This window comes from Pleurotus ostreatus, assembly GCF_014466165.1.
Source record: "Pleurotus ostreatus strain PC9 chromosome Unknown scaffold_4, whole genome shotgun sequence".
Classification (NCBI taxonomy): Eukaryota; Fungi; Basidiomycota; class Agaricomycetes; order Agaricales; family Pleurotaceae; genus Pleurotus; species Pleurotus ostreatus.
Genome location: NW_023503159.1, coordinates 2,005,929 through 2,022,365, shown reverse-complemented (window position 1 = coordinate 2,022,365; position 16,437 = coordinate 2,005,929). Strand labels below are relative to the sequence as shown.

At 49.5% G+C, this 16,437-nt stretch overlaps 5 protein-coding genes across 5 annotated transcripts; 2 read left to right on the top strand and 3 right to left on the bottom strand.

Moving 5' to 3' along the window:
- Positions 1-2,273: 2,273 nt before the first annotated feature.
- PC9H_006488 (uncharacterized protein) lies at positions 2,274-3,451 on the bottom strand (the record flags this gene model as incomplete). Its single annotated transcript, XM_036776036.1, has 7 exons — positions 2,274-2,309; positions 2,359-2,459; positions 2,523-2,610; positions 2,649-2,705; positions 2,779-3,017; positions 3,076-3,118; positions 3,179-3,451. 7 exons carry the CDS (start codon positions 3,449-3,451, stop codon positions 2,274-2,276), a joined length of 837 nt encoding a protein of 278 aa, XP_036632055.1.
- Positions 3,452-3,512: 61 nt separating this feature from the next.
- COQ6 (putative ubiquinone biosynthesis monooxygenase) lies at positions 3,513-5,514 on the bottom strand (the record flags this gene model as incomplete). The annotated part of the gene is made up of 6 exons (XM_036776035.1): positions 3,513-3,898; positions 3,949-4,684; positions 4,742-5,002; positions 5,056-5,114; positions 5,164-5,307; positions 5,361-5,514. The coding sequence occupies 6 exons, from the start codon at positions 5,512-5,514 to the stop codon at positions 3,513-3,515; spliced, it is 1,740 nt and encodes a 579-aa protein (XP_036632054.1).
- A 153-nt stretch (positions 5,515-5,667) lies between these two features.
- Positions 5,668-8,084, top strand: SEC6 (SNARE-binding exocyst subunit S6; the record flags this gene model as incomplete). The annotated part of the gene is made up of 4 exons (XM_036776034.1): positions 5,668-5,958; positions 6,012-6,404; positions 6,460-7,957; positions 8,011-8,084. The coding sequence occupies 4 exons, from the start codon at positions 5,668-5,670 to the stop codon at positions 8,082-8,084; spliced, it is 2,256 nt and encodes a 751-aa protein (XP_036632053.1).
- A 97-nt stretch (positions 8,085-8,181) lies between these two features.
- QNS1 (glutamine-dependent NAD(+) synthetase) lies at positions 8,182-11,283 on the bottom strand (the record flags this gene model as incomplete). Its single annotated transcript, XM_036776033.1, has 19 exons — positions 8,182-8,303; positions 8,355-8,463; positions 8,519-8,647; positions 8,695-8,761; positions 8,814-8,907; positions 8,958-8,995; positions 9,049-9,155; positions 9,212-9,347; positions 9,403-9,580; positions 9,634-9,785; positions 9,834-10,186; positions 10,234-10,351; positions 10,404-10,492; positions 10,542-10,737; positions 10,791-10,875; positions 10,937-10,968; positions 11,018-11,103; positions 11,156-11,186; positions 11,273-11,283. 19 exons carry the CDS (start codon positions 11,281-11,283, stop codon positions 8,182-8,184), a joined length of 2,133 nt encoding a protein of 710 aa, XP_036632052.1.
- A 336-nt stretch (positions 11,284-11,619) lies between these two features.
- PC9H_006484 (uncharacterized protein) lies at positions 11,620-15,712 on the top strand (the record flags this gene model as incomplete). The annotated part of the gene is made up of 15 exons (XM_036776032.1): positions 11,620-11,625; positions 11,678-11,749; positions 11,798-11,887; positions 11,938-12,071; positions 12,125-12,446; positions 12,496-12,612; positions 12,661-12,788; positions 12,843-12,954; positions 13,005-13,322; positions 13,375-13,927; positions 13,982-14,349; positions 14,402-14,487; positions 14,656-14,729; positions 14,782-15,008; positions 15,071-15,712. 15 exons carry the CDS (start codon positions 11,620-11,622, stop codon positions 15,710-15,712), a joined length of 3,249 nt encoding a protein of 1,082 aa, XP_036632051.1.
- Between the last annotated feature and the right edge of the window lie 725 nt (positions 15,713-16,437).

Genomic DNA, 16,437 nt, shown 5'->3' with positions numbered 1-16,437 from the left:
TGATGCACTGCTGGTACCCTACCGTGGTGTCCGATACCATCTCAAGGAGTGGTCAAGATCTACAAACACGTGAGTTTGTCTCTGACTGTATTGGTGTCTTACTCATTCTGTATTAGCCCACGCGATTACAAAGAATTGTTCAACTTGCGACATGCTCAAGCTCGGAATGTTGTTGAGCGCATCTTTGGTGTTGTCAAGCGGCGATTCCGGCTCATCAACACTGCTCCAGAGTATTCGTTGAAGAAGCAAGCAAAGATGGTGCTTGCGTTATGTGTACTTCACAACTTCATCCGTGTCCATGATCCCCAGGACTTAGATGGAGCAACCTTGGAGGATCTCAGCAACTATCGCCAGCAATCACATACACCAACCACAGATGATTATTCAACTCACATCTCACATGAAGAACGAGATCGGGCAAACGACTTCCGGGATAGGATTGCTAAACAGATGTGGGAGCAGTACCAACAGTATCTACAGCAGAACATGTAATTACGTTGGTATTAAAATTGCAGGAGGTATGTAGATGTAAAGAGTGGAATGGGGTAAAGAATGTGAAATGATGTAATAAAGGAGTGGGATGAATTAGTAGTAACCTAGAGAGAAGATAGCTCAGCAAGGATATATGCATGGCGAAGTACATCACTATCAATGCCCATATATGTATCGACACTTGAACTGTCCTTTCGGAAGAGAACAAGTGCCTTACCTTTCTCTTCTATGGTTAGATCATGATCCATGTCCAACGCAGCAATGACCTTGACCAGACGAGAGCCAGAAAGCATCTCCGAAGAACCTACAGCAGCCGTTCCCGCATTAGCCACCTTGCTGACAGCTCCTGCCAATGCAAGAAGAGCGTCAGGACCAGAGGTACGGCCCCGCTTCATCCTGTATGGAGCCGGAGTGTCATCCGCATCAGAGGCAGCACGCTTCCGACACTGAGATGAAGGTGGTGGTGGTGGGGAAGGGGAAAGAGGAGGGAAAAGGGGAAACATGTCCATATCCTACAATGATTGAGTTTTCAAGTTAAACTCAATACTGATAGCACATACCTGAGAGGCTTCGTCCTCATTATCGCTACGAGGAGTTCCAATATCCCCACTATCATCAGCAACCATAGCGGTGATACTGACAGCATTATCACCAGTTGCACTACGACCTTCAACCAAGGCAAACATGAGGTCATAGCAAGGAAAGGCCTTCTTTCGCCACTTCTTGGCGGAGGGATGTTTCTGGTATAATCAGTAATGGCAGGCAGGAGAAGATAAGGAGACGTACATCAATATACTTGTCCCAGACATCATCAGTCGCAGTGACAAGATGTCGTTGGTCATCCCAACCAAATCCTGAAAGAGAGCGAAGGACTTGGACAACAAGAAAGCTCTCCTTGAGCTAACCAACATGATAAGTCATAGCCTGTAGACTAAGATATCAAGTACGCACTGATTTGAACCTATCACGACAACTGGTAGCAGTCTTGCGACTACCCTTGCTCCTCTCTTCACTACCCTTCAAGCTTTCCTCAGCTGCAGTCCACACCAGGGTTTTCCAGCCATTGTCCCCTTGATTGCCAGCAGCTTGTTGCTCAAGAAGGCAGTCAAGAAGGGCCTTGTCATCGGCATCCGTCCATATGGCCTTTTTCCCCTTCAATACAGGGGGATTCTCCTTATTTGATTGCGTCGAAGAAGGCATTGGCGCGTGAGTGAAAGAAGCGAGGGGAGAGAAGCGAAGGGGAAGAAGCGAAGGGGGAAGAAGCAGGGGGATACGAAGAAGCGCCGAGAATTGATGTGACATGGGGCCTGCCCCAAACCCCAATGCAGCAGAGCAAACCGCCGGCTTGGGGTAGGTTTGGGCCGGGTTTGATCCAACCGTGGGACTCAAATTTGGCAGGTCGGGGCTAACATTTCGACGAGCAGACCGGGCCCTAAGGTGGCAGCAATGCTCCAGTCTGCCAAGAGCTCGAGACCTACGGCGACTACCAGTAACCATGCAATGATACCCTTTGGTTGACAGCCATTGTCACCGTGGGTGGCGAGTAGGTGCAGCCGCCCAGCCCAGTCTGTCTCGGGCCCCCGTGAGTGAATACCAAGTCCCTCAGCAAGTTTGTAATCCTTTTGGCCGGTCCGAGATGTTGAACACGTTGGAAGTATTTTAGCCGAAGGAAGATGACGAGTAGAGAAGAGATGGATGTTGGTATAACGATACATCTTGGGAGCAGATATACAGGATGCGAGCTAGTAGATACAAGACACGTCGCAGTCGACAGTGCGTAGTTAGTTGGCTCCTTGCCAGTGATAAAGTAAAGTACCCTGCATGATTGATTAGCGAAAAGACAAAAGGGAAGAATGAGACACGGACAGTAGAGTTGTCCTTCCGTACTATCTTTCGATTGACGAGCGCGATAAGGCATTTATTGACACGGGCCTGAGGGAGGTCGGGGACTTTGACAAGGTCCAAAACTGAAAGAGGAACAAATACATATGAGTATGAGTTAGGCACACTAAGACAGATGAAGTCCCCACTCTTAAGGCCCTTCTTCGCATCCATCATGCCCTCTATAACAGATTCCATGTTCCGGCGAAGGTTCTGGACAGAAGGGGGGTACGACGTCTAAGCAGACGATGCGTGAAGTGGGAAGGATATCTCACAGGGTCGTTCCCGCGAAACTCCAACGGCAAAGACAGAATCACTTTCTCGATTTCCATCTACGCGTGATAGTGAATAGTTAGAACGCCTATAAGCATATCATTCTTTCTTTGACACGAAGTTATCACGTACACTTCGTTCTTTCTTCTCCCTGGCCGTAAGTTTCGGCTTCGCGACTTTCTTCTTCACCACTTTGGTGGATGGGCCTGACACGTTGGTCGTCGTATTGCCCACAAACGTCGTCTCCATCTCTGAGACTGCCGTCATAGTGGTCTTGTCGGCGGCCGCGGCCGCGGCTTTCTCAGCTTCTCTGGCGTATTGGGCTGCCTTCGCTGCCTTCGCCGCTTCTAGAGCTGCGATGGCATTTCGTTCTTTCGGCGTATTATCATTACGACTAGAGTTAAGTACGCGTCAATCGAGGCTGCGCACCGGCTCTTTCCTTCGCCAACACAAAGGACGCGTTCGTTGGTGCCTACATTCCATTTCAATCACTCGTACCACGCATCACCACGATCGCGTTGTTTCTACTTACCTGTGACCAGTCCGTTGTCAGTGAGTTCATCTGCATCACATACAACCAGCTCGCGAAAGATTCGTTGAATGTTGCAAGTGAGTCGCTCAGGTTCTTCATTGTCTCGAGGTTGACCTGGAGTGATTCAGCCTCGTCCACGAACTCAGACATTGCTGGCTCGATAAATCCCAAACCATGAGGGGCATCGGGGTACGCCCCCGAACGGGATAAAGCAAAAAGAGAGCCATGGGATATACGCCGAAGGGGTGTGCGCTGAGATGTCGGGGGCGCCATGTTGGTCACAGTGGTACCGATAACGGGCGCTAAACTTAGAACAATCAAGTTCAATGACAAGTTATTTACTAAGGTTCGTGATTATTCTACCAATCCCCTCCAAACCTCCGCCAATCAGACCAACAGCACCTTGAGATGCCATCCTTGCAGCCTTGACTGTAGAGGCATAACTCTCGAACCCTTTCGCAACTACGGACCAGCCATTGTTAATGCCAGCTGCGGCATCTGCAGAGTTAGTCGTCTTGCTGGAGTGTGCGCCAGCCGTGGCCATGATGGCGCTCTTCACAACGTCCAACTCGTTGAGAACCTCAAGCCCAACGCTCCGGGCCCAGACTACAGGCTCAAATTCTGTGGAATAGAGCTTGTGTAGCTTGTCCACCGCTGACATTATGGTATGATTCGCGATGTATCGCTCTTGCGCGTACGGTAGCAGGGCCGTATAAGAACCTATCAAGGGTTGAAGAATTTTTAAGTACGCTAGTGAATTCGGGACTCACCAACGTCGCCCCCGTTAGCGACGGCCTCAGCAATGCATTTTGACAGGCATTCTACGTCTGCCAAGCCCTGATTGAGTCCTTGACCAGCGAGCGGGTGAACGGTATGCGCAGCGTCTCCGACCAAAACAGTCCTTGCTCCAAGTCCTTCGCCGAGATACGTTTCAGCATGGTTGTACTTCAAGGGGAATGAAGCTACAGTTCCCGGTTGAATGGAGGTGACGAGCGGCGGAAGTGAGGCAGCGTCCAACGAAGGCATTCCTTGCGAGAGCTGAGTGGAGGATGACGCATAGGTAGAGTTCCCGTCTATCCCATGCGATTCCTCTCGCCAGCGAATTTCCTTGGTAATTGCTTCACCGTCTATCGCGACCCCCTTAGTCCGTGCATCCATAACTACGTCGTAGAGATACTTCAGGGAGACAGTGGGCAGTCGAAACGCAGCGTTGATCATGCTGGCTAGGACTGAAGGATTTTGAGAAGCGGAAGCCACCAAGGCTTGAGCTAGTTCGGGGGGATTGATACTCCATACAAGAGAAGAGGCTGTGGGCGACAAAGGGAGGAAGGCAATGGGCCCGGTGGGAAGGAAGCGCTGATATGCCGTTGTGTGGAGAGAATTTTGGTACAGGGATGGTGGAGAGTGGAACATCGTAGCTACGATGGCTTGGGTATTGTAAGACCATCCGTACGATGGAATTCTAGCATACGAACGGACAGGCGAGTTGAACCCGTCCGCACCAATCTAAGCAAAGTTACATCTGCCCGTTCACCAAGAGGGAATATAACGTTGACCACTTACGAGGAGACGAGTTCTGAGTATTCGATCATTTGCAAGCTTCACAAGAGGCCATTGACCTTCCTCTTCATCTCTGATAATACTCTCGACCTTAGTTTTGTCGATTAATTCGATTTCAGGATGAGTTTTGAGATGACGTAGAAGACCCCGCTGCAGGTTGAGGTTCTCAGTCAACCTCGCCATCTGCTGGCCTTCTGTAGAGCCAGTTGTAGGTACATCGGATGCATGGAAAGAAATTCGCGCATCTGACACTCCGTCCCAGACCTATTGATATAAAAGTCAGTGTCCTAGACGCACCCTAGGTGATGCACACGGACTTCCATATCTTCCATGGGACACGTTCGACTCTCTTCAACGTGTGACCAAGCTCCAATATCTATGGCATTGTTGATTAAGCGCGTCGAAAGTGCAAGACTGATATTGACCTCGTAGAAATGATTGAGATGCATTGGTCAAGGAACTAACGCGATTTGAGTAGACATCCGAATCCAATGACCAGCCATGCACTTTCGACAAGTCTCCGCCTTCGACAAGAACAATGCGAAGACGGTTCGACGCGGCAGAAGACCCTTGGAGGCAACTTCAGCTTCAACGCGCCGGTGCGGAGTATTGTATGACTGACCGAGCGCAGAAGCTAGGGCTAGCCCAGCGGGACCTCCGCCAACAATCACGATATCACAATCATCACTGACGCGAGCAGAAGAATATTGGCGCGTCCGTAGTGCATGCCGCCCAGCCTTCAATAATCTGAAAGGGACGTGTCGAGTCGAAGCCATGATCGTACGGTCGCTGTCGGGCAAGTCCTTAAGCACATATTCTCACAGTCACTAAAGTATTCCCACAGTTTCAATTATGTAGTCAGACAATAAGCGTCTGAACCTAGGCTATGCAGATGGTCACCATGCTCACTTCCATATACCCATCACCTCATGTCTGCCAATCCGGTCTCCGCAGCCCAAGCAATTGGAGAATACCTTCAGTCTCCGGATGATCTTGCGAAAGTAGCGTCTTTCCGTAAAAAGCTCGAGAAGGAGAAGGCATCCATCGACTCCAGGCTCAAGAATGGGGTCAAGGAGCAGTTGACGGCGACGCGAGAGGGCCTCCGGAAGCTCATAAACACGCGCGGGAATGTCCAATCCATTAAGGAGGAAATGATTCAGATGGACAAGGAGTGCAGCGATCCCCACAATAAGGTCTTAACTTTCGACCAGATCAGTAGGGTGCGTGTACTTTTTCCACCGATAAATGGGACTATGTCTAATATACCGCGTAGGTTTCGATGGTCCATAGAAATTTCCAGCAGACAGAAGAAATGGTCAACAACCTCATCGACATGAACTCTAAGCTTGACGTCCTGGAGGACTTGTTAACTGAAGACAGTTCAGATATACTGGGTCCAGCCCCGAACCTTCTATACATACATCACCAACTTACCCAGCTTGAGGCATTCCGGAACCAAACGATGCACTTGTCGAAAAAGGCGAAGCCAAGTTCTCGAAGTACACTACTTCAATACTTTGAACGGTTGAACACATTCGTCGAGGCGTTCGATGAGTATATCATTGGCTTGGCGAGGAATATTCTACATCTCGTTAGAGCAGGCCACCCAGAGGTCATCGTGAAGTTGATCAAGATCGCTGAGGTCGAAGGCAGGGAAGACGAAAAGGTAAGGACTCTCCACGGGTGTGTACCACCCTCTAACCTCACCATATCATGTATAGGCCATCGCTATTCGCCTAGTCAAGAAGGCTGCCAAAATGGATGCAGCCTCGAAATTCAGGTCCATGCAGGCCAATGCTCGGGTTATAAAGCACTACCGCTCGAAAATCACCAAAGCCATTACCGAATCCATCAAGGCCAAGTTTGAAGATGCTTATCTAGAATCAGAGGGTAATCCCGCTGCCTTCCTCGACGGATTAGGCTGGTTATACCAGGACATCATACGTGTGGAGTCCGACGTGGTTCCCTGTTTCCCTCCCGAGTATGATATCTATTCCCTCTTCATTCGCGAGTACCACAAGGCTCTGGACGGTACTATCAAGAAGCTAGTGCAGGCAGGACCCGAGGCAGGCGTACTCTTAACACTCCACGCCTGGCTCAAGGAGTACAAGAAGAATATGAAGGAACTCGAAATCCCTCCCGAGCTTCTGGAACCCCCTCTATTCGACGGGAAAGAGCAATCCTTGATCGAAGACTATCTCAACTTGATAGTGAAGAAGCTAGACGAATGGTCTGCCAACCTAATGAAGACGGAGATTAACGACTTTGTCACGCGTGCCGAACCTCCAGAGCTCGACGCAGACAACCTCTACGGCACACAGGGCGCCATCATTTTGTTCCAAATGGTCAACCAGCAGATTGACCTCGCTACGGAGAGTGGCCAAGGCGCGATCCTTGCCAGCGTGGTGGGCGAGACCAACCGCGTGATGCGCGGTATACAGGACCAGTGGGTCAAGACCGTGGAGGCGGAATTCAAGAAGCAGGTGGAGAAACCCGAGGAAGTCTCTGGCGGATTGGTTGAATACCTCATTGCGCTCGCCAATGATCAGTTCAAGTCCGCCGACAACGCGGAGATCTTGCTGAGCCGACTTGAGCCATTGGTCTCTGAGAAATACCGCGTTCAAATCACCGAGAAACTCAACGACGCTATTGAAGGTTATTTGGACGTGACGAACAAGTGCACACAAACATTGGTGGACATGATATTCAACGATTTGAAGCCCGCCACGAAACAACTCTTCCAACCCACATGGTACGATGGATCACTGATGAATCAAATAGTCGAGACTATGCGCGATTACATGTCTGACTATCAATCCTATCTACACCCATCCCTAGTCGAAACCACTGTGGACGAGCTCATCCAGGCGTTCCTTCTCACCTACTTCAACGCTCTCGCTAACTCCCCGAAACTGAAGATTCCCGCGGCGACGGAGCGCATAAAGGAAGATATCGCAGCTGTCTTCTCGTTTTTCAGTACTCTTCGACCTGCTAAAGACCTGGAGAAGGATTTCGAAGTAGTTGAGATGGTACTGGGAATGCTGGAGGCCAGCAAGGACATGGTATTCCTGTCCTTCTGGTCCTTCGCCAAGGTCCATGGCCCCAATATCGCGTTCGTCGAAGGTTTGATGAAGTCGAGGAGTGATTTGGATCGGTCAGCAGTAGGCGAGGTCATGGACAGCGTGAAGCGCAAAGTGAAAGACGAAGGACTAACAGACCGTAAGTTTCTTGTTCTTCCACGCCCACAGCACACATCCTAATGATGTTCGCAGCTACGGAACCAACAATTATGAAGCGTGTTGCAGTGCAAGGCGCGTTTTCACGCTTCTTGAGGAGCGCTACATGATACGGACATTTCCGACACCACCTGCATGTTGTATCTATACATTGGATCTTATTTATTGCTGTTCAGCTCTTCAGTTCCACTTCCCCGCTTGGTACGTCTACTCTGTCTTGTCTTTGCTTGCATGCTGGGATCTATCTGGCAATGCGGCAGCAACTTCATCGATCTTTCTAAATTGCCACGGGAACCTCGCAGGGTAGAGGAATGGGCGCAAGTCGAACCCTACACGGAATCACTTCAGTTATCATCTAGTCTTCTACTCGTCTTGCTTACTGTTGTCGTCAGGGCTGTATGATTCTGCATGGTATGCCGGGGTTATGGTGGTCATCTTATGCCTGTTCCTTGCGTATTCGAAGAAGAAATGTTTGACTTTCTCGGCAATCTACGTATCCGCCGATCAATGAGCTCAAACCCAGTGTTCAGTCGAGAAGACGAACCTGTGTTGGTGATAAGAGTGATCCCCATTCATGGACCAGCTTGGTGAACATGCTGTACGGGCCGCATTTCTCAACTTTGCGCAATCGACCGAAGACCGACAGTTCGTCATAGGTCATACCCATATCGGCCTAGATAGGTGAGTTAATTACATGAAAGGTTTTGTTAGGACACTGACCTCATCGGCTTGAACATACGTCTCAGTTATCGGTTCTAACTCTGCAGTAGGTACAGCTTCGAGGAACCTGGTGGGAAATGAGCCCGCTCAGATCAGACGACGACGCTCAAGACACGCACTCCGTCAATATTGGCAAATCAAATGCGTCACGAGCGTAGGCAATGAAGCGTTTAAGATCGGATTTACTGATTCCGCCGATAGGATTGATGTCCGCTATACCAACGGTGAGCCGGATCTTCGAGAAGTAATGGAAAGACATTCACCAGACGAGCAGTCGTATTTAGTGAAGTAACCTCGTAGACTGAGTTTGATCTTTCGTGAGAGTCACGTCGGGGGGAGTGACCTCAAACTGACCTTTCATCGACGTTTGCGCTGCCCAGGACAAGCAAGCCACCATTCCCGCCCCTTACCCAAGGGAGGAGCTGGGCGAAGAGGTAAGCAAGAACCATGCGTAACCTCGCCTATAGGCAAAGTTGACAAAGTTTAGTGACGGGATTCGAATAGCTGGGGTACGTACCTGAATGTTCTGCAATGCGAGATTCTCTGCATTTGACCCTCCGTGTGCTCTGAACCTCGGTTTAGCACCCGTTACGAAGCTGAACAAGCTGACTACTGATGAAACTAGAGTATCCATGTTCAAATCTGTGTGGTAGCTAGCGCATACTATTTATTAGCATTTCAGCAGGACAATGCATATTAGAGACATGCCTTCCTACGGCTTCAGCTAGTTGCTTCGCTCGTCTCCTTGTCTCAACACTGGAGTTCTCGGTACCCATGTAGCAGGTGTGGAATATCCTTCCAGCGAACTCCTTCGGATCGGAAGGTAAGTAACCCGAGTCTTCTGATTCACCTACAATCCTCCTGGCGTCAGCGATCACTTGTTTATCTGTAGAGTCGGTTCGTTAAGATTCTCAAATTCTACTCGTTCAGTTGACCGACCTCCACGGCGTGCAGCTTCAGCAACGATACGACACATAGAATGGGCTATTACTGCGGTGGCGCAGCTGTCTATCCCTCCACTGAGAGGCAAAAAGTAGCCTTGGGTACGCGACCGCCTCAGATAATCCCATAGCCAACAAGCCGGGCCGAATCTACGATAAGGTGAGCGGTATTTAAATCGTTGAAGCAGCTTGACATACGCGATCTCCTCTTCTGGGGTGTGATATTTGACTTCGGGACCTTGTGTAGGAGAGACCCCGGCAATGTCATCGAATTTCACCTCCTCGAATTTGCCTCCACTCAAAGCAAACGGTACTTCGACGCGATGATATCTCTCAGACTGAGCGGCCTGCATGCTGCGACTACTCTTGGCCCGGTGTGCTCGTACGTCTTCTATATCGATCGTCGCTGTCACCACTTCAACATCATTCAAAGAGAATTGGGAGCCTTGGGCGATGACTTTGCCGTTGATTGCAATGAGCGCGCATCCGTCGTAGTAGAGGCGATCCCCGTCACACCCTTGTTGGTTGGCATACAGGTATACCCCTCCTAGCTGCACGAATTCAAAGCTGGACTGAGTTCAAGATCAGTGAAAGTCACCTTCAATGTTGCTTCCTTTATTAATTCAACGCGACGGTAGAGCTTTCGAAGTTCGTGATGGCTTCCGCTGGAATTAGTGAATATTTCGGCTCCATCAAGTCCCATTAATATGTGTGGACTGTAGTAACTGATCAACCCGTATATGAGTAGCATAGACATGTTAAACTAACCTTGAAGGAGTGAAGAGTTCCTCGCATAGCTCGATGCCAATGCAAGTATCCTGAGTGCTGACCAACACATCGCCAAAAGGGACTTTAACCTAGAAAAATGAATCAGTACTAGAGGAGTATAGGTGATTACTCGCAAACCTGTCTGGTTATTGTCTGGATGATTCGGGGAAGATAGTGGTCTTCCCACTGGCGATGCTTGACCCATGGCGTAAAGTACCTGAGTTCACGATAGTTTCCATCATTGGCCAACCACATCTTTGGTCTTATCAGCAATATCTTCCTGTCGTATATAATTACTCGACAGTTGTAGATGACATTCTTGTGGACGACGGGCCTGGCGAATGCTTGGTTTTGGGTACAATGAGCAAAGAGTTCAAGTGGACTAACATTCCTATATCGCAAAGAATCCCCATGGCTTCTTCTGATGCCAGAATCTTGGCGAGCACCTCCCAAGAGTGGAGAACGGTATCACCTTACACGAGTCAGTTGGTTAGCCTTCGCCGCGCAGACACAACCTGCACAGACTAGATCACCTTCAAGAAAGTGATCCAAGCACCCATATCCGCTGGGAGACATAATTATTAGGGGAAATATAATATTGGGTTGGTCCATACGGAATCTCTAGCTCTGGGCCGACCCGCAGGGTAGCTCCCTTGCTCTTCGCTATGGAAATGCTGGTGAGTATACGCTCAAGGTTTCCCTGAAGAATCGGCGTCAGAATCGATTGACGTGCTAGGGATATAAGTTCCAACCTGGAAGTCCAGGGCCCATTGATTCAAGGAGCTAAATAAAGGTGATCAACGTGAATGGTATCAACGGGTGACTTCAGCGCACCAGCTAGAGGGAGATAGAAACGGTCATAAATTGACAAAGAATGCATAGATTATAGATACTTGCGTTGCCAATGTAATCAGGTGGCCCATTATCGATATCGACGATGCCCTCTGGTCTTGGTCTCACCCGACCGTCGTGGAGAAGTTCAAGAAGGTGAGTTTGATAAGATTAGATCCGACAGCCTCGCCACGAGGTGATCGGCGAAATCATAATGACTCGCGACGAAGTTCCCACGATTGCTATAATGATCATGATAATCAGTAAGCGCTCGAAATGGAAGCAGTTCAAGGTCCGACAAAATTTTTGGCCACCAAGAGTTGATTGCCTGGTATCTTTCCTCCCAACTCCCTTCTTTCCTTTCCTCTTTTCGTTCTCTTGAGCCATGGACGTGAGTTTTATAATATGCGCTACCCTCTGGCGGGCTCTGATTGGCTTTACAGCCCGCTTTCGCTCAGGGACTTCACGATTTGTTACTTCAATCTACATCTAATGATACAAATCTACTTAAAGCTGTAAGTCGCGTCGATTAGCCAGATTTCGACATCTGACCGCGTCCGAAGGCCACAGCTCAATTAAACCAAGAATACTATAAAAATCCATCATGCATTCCTGCTTTGGCCAGTATTTTGGCCAGTTCTCCGGAAATTCCAGTATGTGCTATCTAATTGTAGCGATGTCGCCGTTTACAAGAATGTGACAGGTCCGTCAACTTGCAGCCGTAGAAATGCGCAAAAGGGTGGCACATAATAGCGGAAATCTATGGACGCTCATCACTCAAGATGAACGGGGCCAGATTAAAGAGAAGCTTCCTGAGATCATCCTGGCCGAGCCCAAGTACGTGCTTGATCCATATATAGTTTGAGATGATAACTAACGCCATTTCGTAGTAACCTAGTACGCCATTCCGCTGCACGTGTCATTGCAGCCATTGCAGCCATCGAAACACCCCATGGAACATGGCCTCAACTTCTCCCCTTCCTACACCAGACATGTGTTTCCCCACAGGTCGCCCATCGCGAAGTTGGAAGCTTCATCCTTTTCACCGTCCTCGAGAACATCGTCGAAGGCTTCCAAGAGCATCTGCAAAGTTTCTTCAAGCTCTTCGAGCAACTTCTCTCCGATCCAGAAAGTATTGAGGTTCGGATTACAACTGTCCGATCTTTGGGTGTTCTTGCACAGTATCTCGACATCGATAGCAAAAATGAAATCGTGAGGCGTATTTTGTGCTCGTTGTTCCGCACTCGCTCACCAATTACAGCGATCATTCCAAGCGCTTTTGCCCGCCATGATCCAAGTCATCGGCCAGTGCGTTGAAACCGGCAACGAAAATGGCGCTCGCCCGCTGTTCGATGTACTCGAGACTCTGCTGATCTTGGTAAATTCGCGTTTTGTATGATTGGTGTGACCTAATGGATTTCCTTAGGAGATTCCTCTTCTCGGAAAGCACATCCCTCAACTTGCTGAGTTCTTGCTCCAATGTGGTGGGAACCGTGCGTTCGATGGCGACCTTCGCGTTCTTGCACTCAATGCACTCAACTGGACGATCCAGTAGTGAGTCGCATCAAATTAATTGCATAGGGTGCCGGACTGACCTTAAGCTTCCAGCAAAAAATCCAAAATCCAGAGCCAAAATTTGGCAGCTGCCATCCTTGAAGGCCTCATGCCTATTGCTGCAGAGGAGGAACCAGTTGACATCGACGATGACGCTCCATCACGGGTAAGATAACATTTTGTACATGTCTAACATCGCTCATTGCACCTGTTCAGTCCGCCCTTCGCATCATCGACAGCCTGGCTACCAACCTCCCCCCTTCTCAAGTATTCCCCGCTTTAAGGACTTTGATCAGCCGATATTTCTCCTCACCAGACCCCAATCTCCGCCGTGCTGCCATGCTTGCGCTCGGCGTATCTGTGGAAGGTTGCAGCGAGTACATGACTCCTTTGATGACCGAAGTCTGGCCTGTTATCGAGGCCGGCCTTCAAGACGGTGATGCGAGTGTGCGCAAGGCCACTTGCGTCGCGGTCAGTTGTCTATGCGAATGGCTGGAGGAAGAATGCGTAACCAAGCACTCAGTTTTGATTCCCGTAAGCTCCTCTTCTACTATCCTAGTACAATCCTAATGGTTGTATGAGTTAGGCTATCATGAACTTGATCAACGACCCAGAAACTCAACGACCTGCATGTACCGCTCTGGATGCCATGTTGGAAATTCTCCACGATGTCATCGACCAATACCTTCAGCTTATTATGGAACGCCTCGCTGGCCTCCTCGACACAGCACCAATCCCCGTCAAGTCTGTGGTTACGGGCGCCATCGGCAGCGCCGCTCACGCTTCGAAGGAGCGATTCCTGCCGTACTTCGAGCCCACCATGTCTCGTCTCCAACACTTTTTGGTCCTGACCGGTGAGGGCGAGGAGACCGAGCTCCGTGGCATCACTATGGACGCCATCGGCACTATCTCTGAGGCTGTCGGGAAGGACGTATTCCGACCATTCTTCCCTAACATGATGACACAAGCGTTCCAGGGTATCGAGATGGGCAGTGCGCGACTGAGGGAATGCAGCTTCCTGTTCTTTGGGGTCATGGCTGGAGTATTTGGCGAGGAGTTTGCACCGTATCTCCCGAGCGTTGTTCCTCCCTTGTTGGCTAGCTGCAAGCAAACCGAGCAAGGAGAGGAAAATCTTACCAGTAAGTCCAGCATTAGAGTATGATCCCTAATCTACGCTGATATCTTCCTGGTAGTGACCGTCCAAGAAGCCTCCTCTGCTTTCGCCTCTGGGTCTTCTCCTTCGAATGCCATCAATGTTATGGACGATGAAAACGGCAATGCTTCTATCGAGCTCGAGGATGTTGACGTGGACAAGATGATCGACGTCAACAGTGCCATTGCTGTCGAGAAAGAGATTGCTGCTGATACTATCGGAACGCTCTTTGCCGCCACCGGGAACCATTTCCTTCCCTACGTCGAGCAATGCACCATCGAGCTCGTGTCCCTCTTGAGTCATTACTACGAAGGCATAAGGAAGAGTGCGACCGATTCGCTTCTCCAAATCGCACGCACATTCTATGAGCTCAGCAATCATCAAGAATGGCAGCCTGGTATTCCTGTTGTAAGCTAATCGGGTTCTTAGATCTAAGCACCTGCGTTAAAGGGTTATTCAGGTTGTTCCGGTGGACACCACGGTCAAGACACTCATTGGCCACATCATGATGCCCCTCCTGGAGATGAATGAATCAGAAGATAACAAGTGAGTCCCCATGTCCGCCTTTTCTTTGTCACATTTTGCTTGCTGTGATGAAAAAACAACTCAGCTCACTTCGACTAATAAGAATGAGACGAAGATTACTTTATATCTGACCTTTCGGCTGTAAATCACCTCCATGTACTGGTTACTGATGATTATACGTTTTCCTAGGTCCGTCGTCTCGGCCCTCTGCGTCGGCCTTGCCGAAACGCTGAACAAAATTGGCCCCGCTTTTGTCGAAGGCCGTAAGTAACCATTTCCTCCTTTCACAGCCTCCACTAATTCTTCATTCTGTAGATCTGGACGAAGTCTGCAACATCGCCGTCCAGGTTCTCGAGCAGAAAGCGTTCTGCCAACAGGATCCCGACCAAGATGCCGAAGAGGAAGCCCCCGAAGATCAAGCCGAGTACGACTCTGTCCTCATCTCCTCTGCTGGGGATCTCGTATCCGCTTTGGCAAACACTATCGGCCCCAACTTCTCTCAGGCGTTCGGCACATTCTTCCCCCTGATTTCCAAGTACTACGTGAGGAATTTGTTGTTGCTTACTTTTGGGCTTGTCTCTAATCACGGAACATATATTTATAGAAGAAGAGCCGTTCGCTCAGCGACCGCTCCGCCTCCATTGGCTGCTTGGCCGAGATTGTTTCCGGAATGAAGGGTGCCATAACACCATTCACTGAGCCGCTGTTGGAACTATTCTTTAAAGCCCTTAATGATCCCGACCCAGAAGTTCTTAGCAACGCGGCATTTGCGATCGGTCTCCTTGTCGAAAATACGGATGTGGACCTCTCCCCCCACTTCATAAACATCCTCAGCTCACTTCGGCCTCTGTTCGTCGTCCAGCCGGATTCGCCCTCGGTCCGGTTCAATGCCCGCGATAACGCTGCAGGCGCAGTCAGCAGGATGATCGTCCGCAACACCGCTGCCGTCCCTCTAGACCAGGTGCTCCCCGTGTTCATCGACTCCCTGCCCCTCCAACACGACTACCTCGAGAACCAGCCCGTGTTCCGGGGCATCTTCCATCTCTTCAACACGAACTCCCAGGTCCTCTTGCCGTTCATGGAGAAACTGCTCCAGGTCTTCGCCCATGTGCTAGACCCAAGCGGCCCGGATCAGGTTGGTGATGATATCAGAGCAGACCTCATCAAGCTCCTGGGGGCGTTGCACAGCGAGATGCCTGCACAGGTGCAAGCCGCCGGTTTGTTGCCTTTCGTTCCAACCGCCTAATTGACGATGATATTATGATATGACGTGTCACGACTTTTTCGCTTTGGTTTACCATTTCTATTATATCACTACAGGATATATTTTCTCATCGCTGTTGGCTCGTATTCTAATATAGAAGCAGATGTATGTACCTACTACAATGTATGTACAGCTGTGTGAACAAAATCCTCTTCGTTGTCGATGATCCTACAAGTCGCGCTCATATAGCAAATAGGAACAGGATTCCGAGTCAACCAATAACTCAGCTACTGGGCCCGACCTAGATACTGTAGATTTCCTCAAGGTACGCCCGAAACGGATCCCCGAAATCTTTGCGAGGTCCAAGGCAGCACCGCTGAACTTGCGATACGGTCACTATAATGATATACCACACCAAGTCAGCTTCGTTTTCGATCATGTAGCCCCCGAGCGAATTAAAAAACTGCAGACCCATAGCAAAGGGCCATTGTTGACGCGTAATTCTTTCCCTATCTACTACTAGTATATGAACGCAACTTGTAGGATCATCGACAAGCAAGGGAATTTTGTTCACACAGCTGTACGTACGTTGTAGTAGATACATACATCTGCTTCTATGTTAGAATACGAGCCGACAGCGACGAGAAAATATATCCTGTAGTGATATAATAAAAAGTCGTGGCATGGATTCGCAAATTTCAGACAAACAAAAATCTAGCCTGTGCGGCAGGTTTCTTCTAGGTACGATACTACGAAACGTCGTTGTG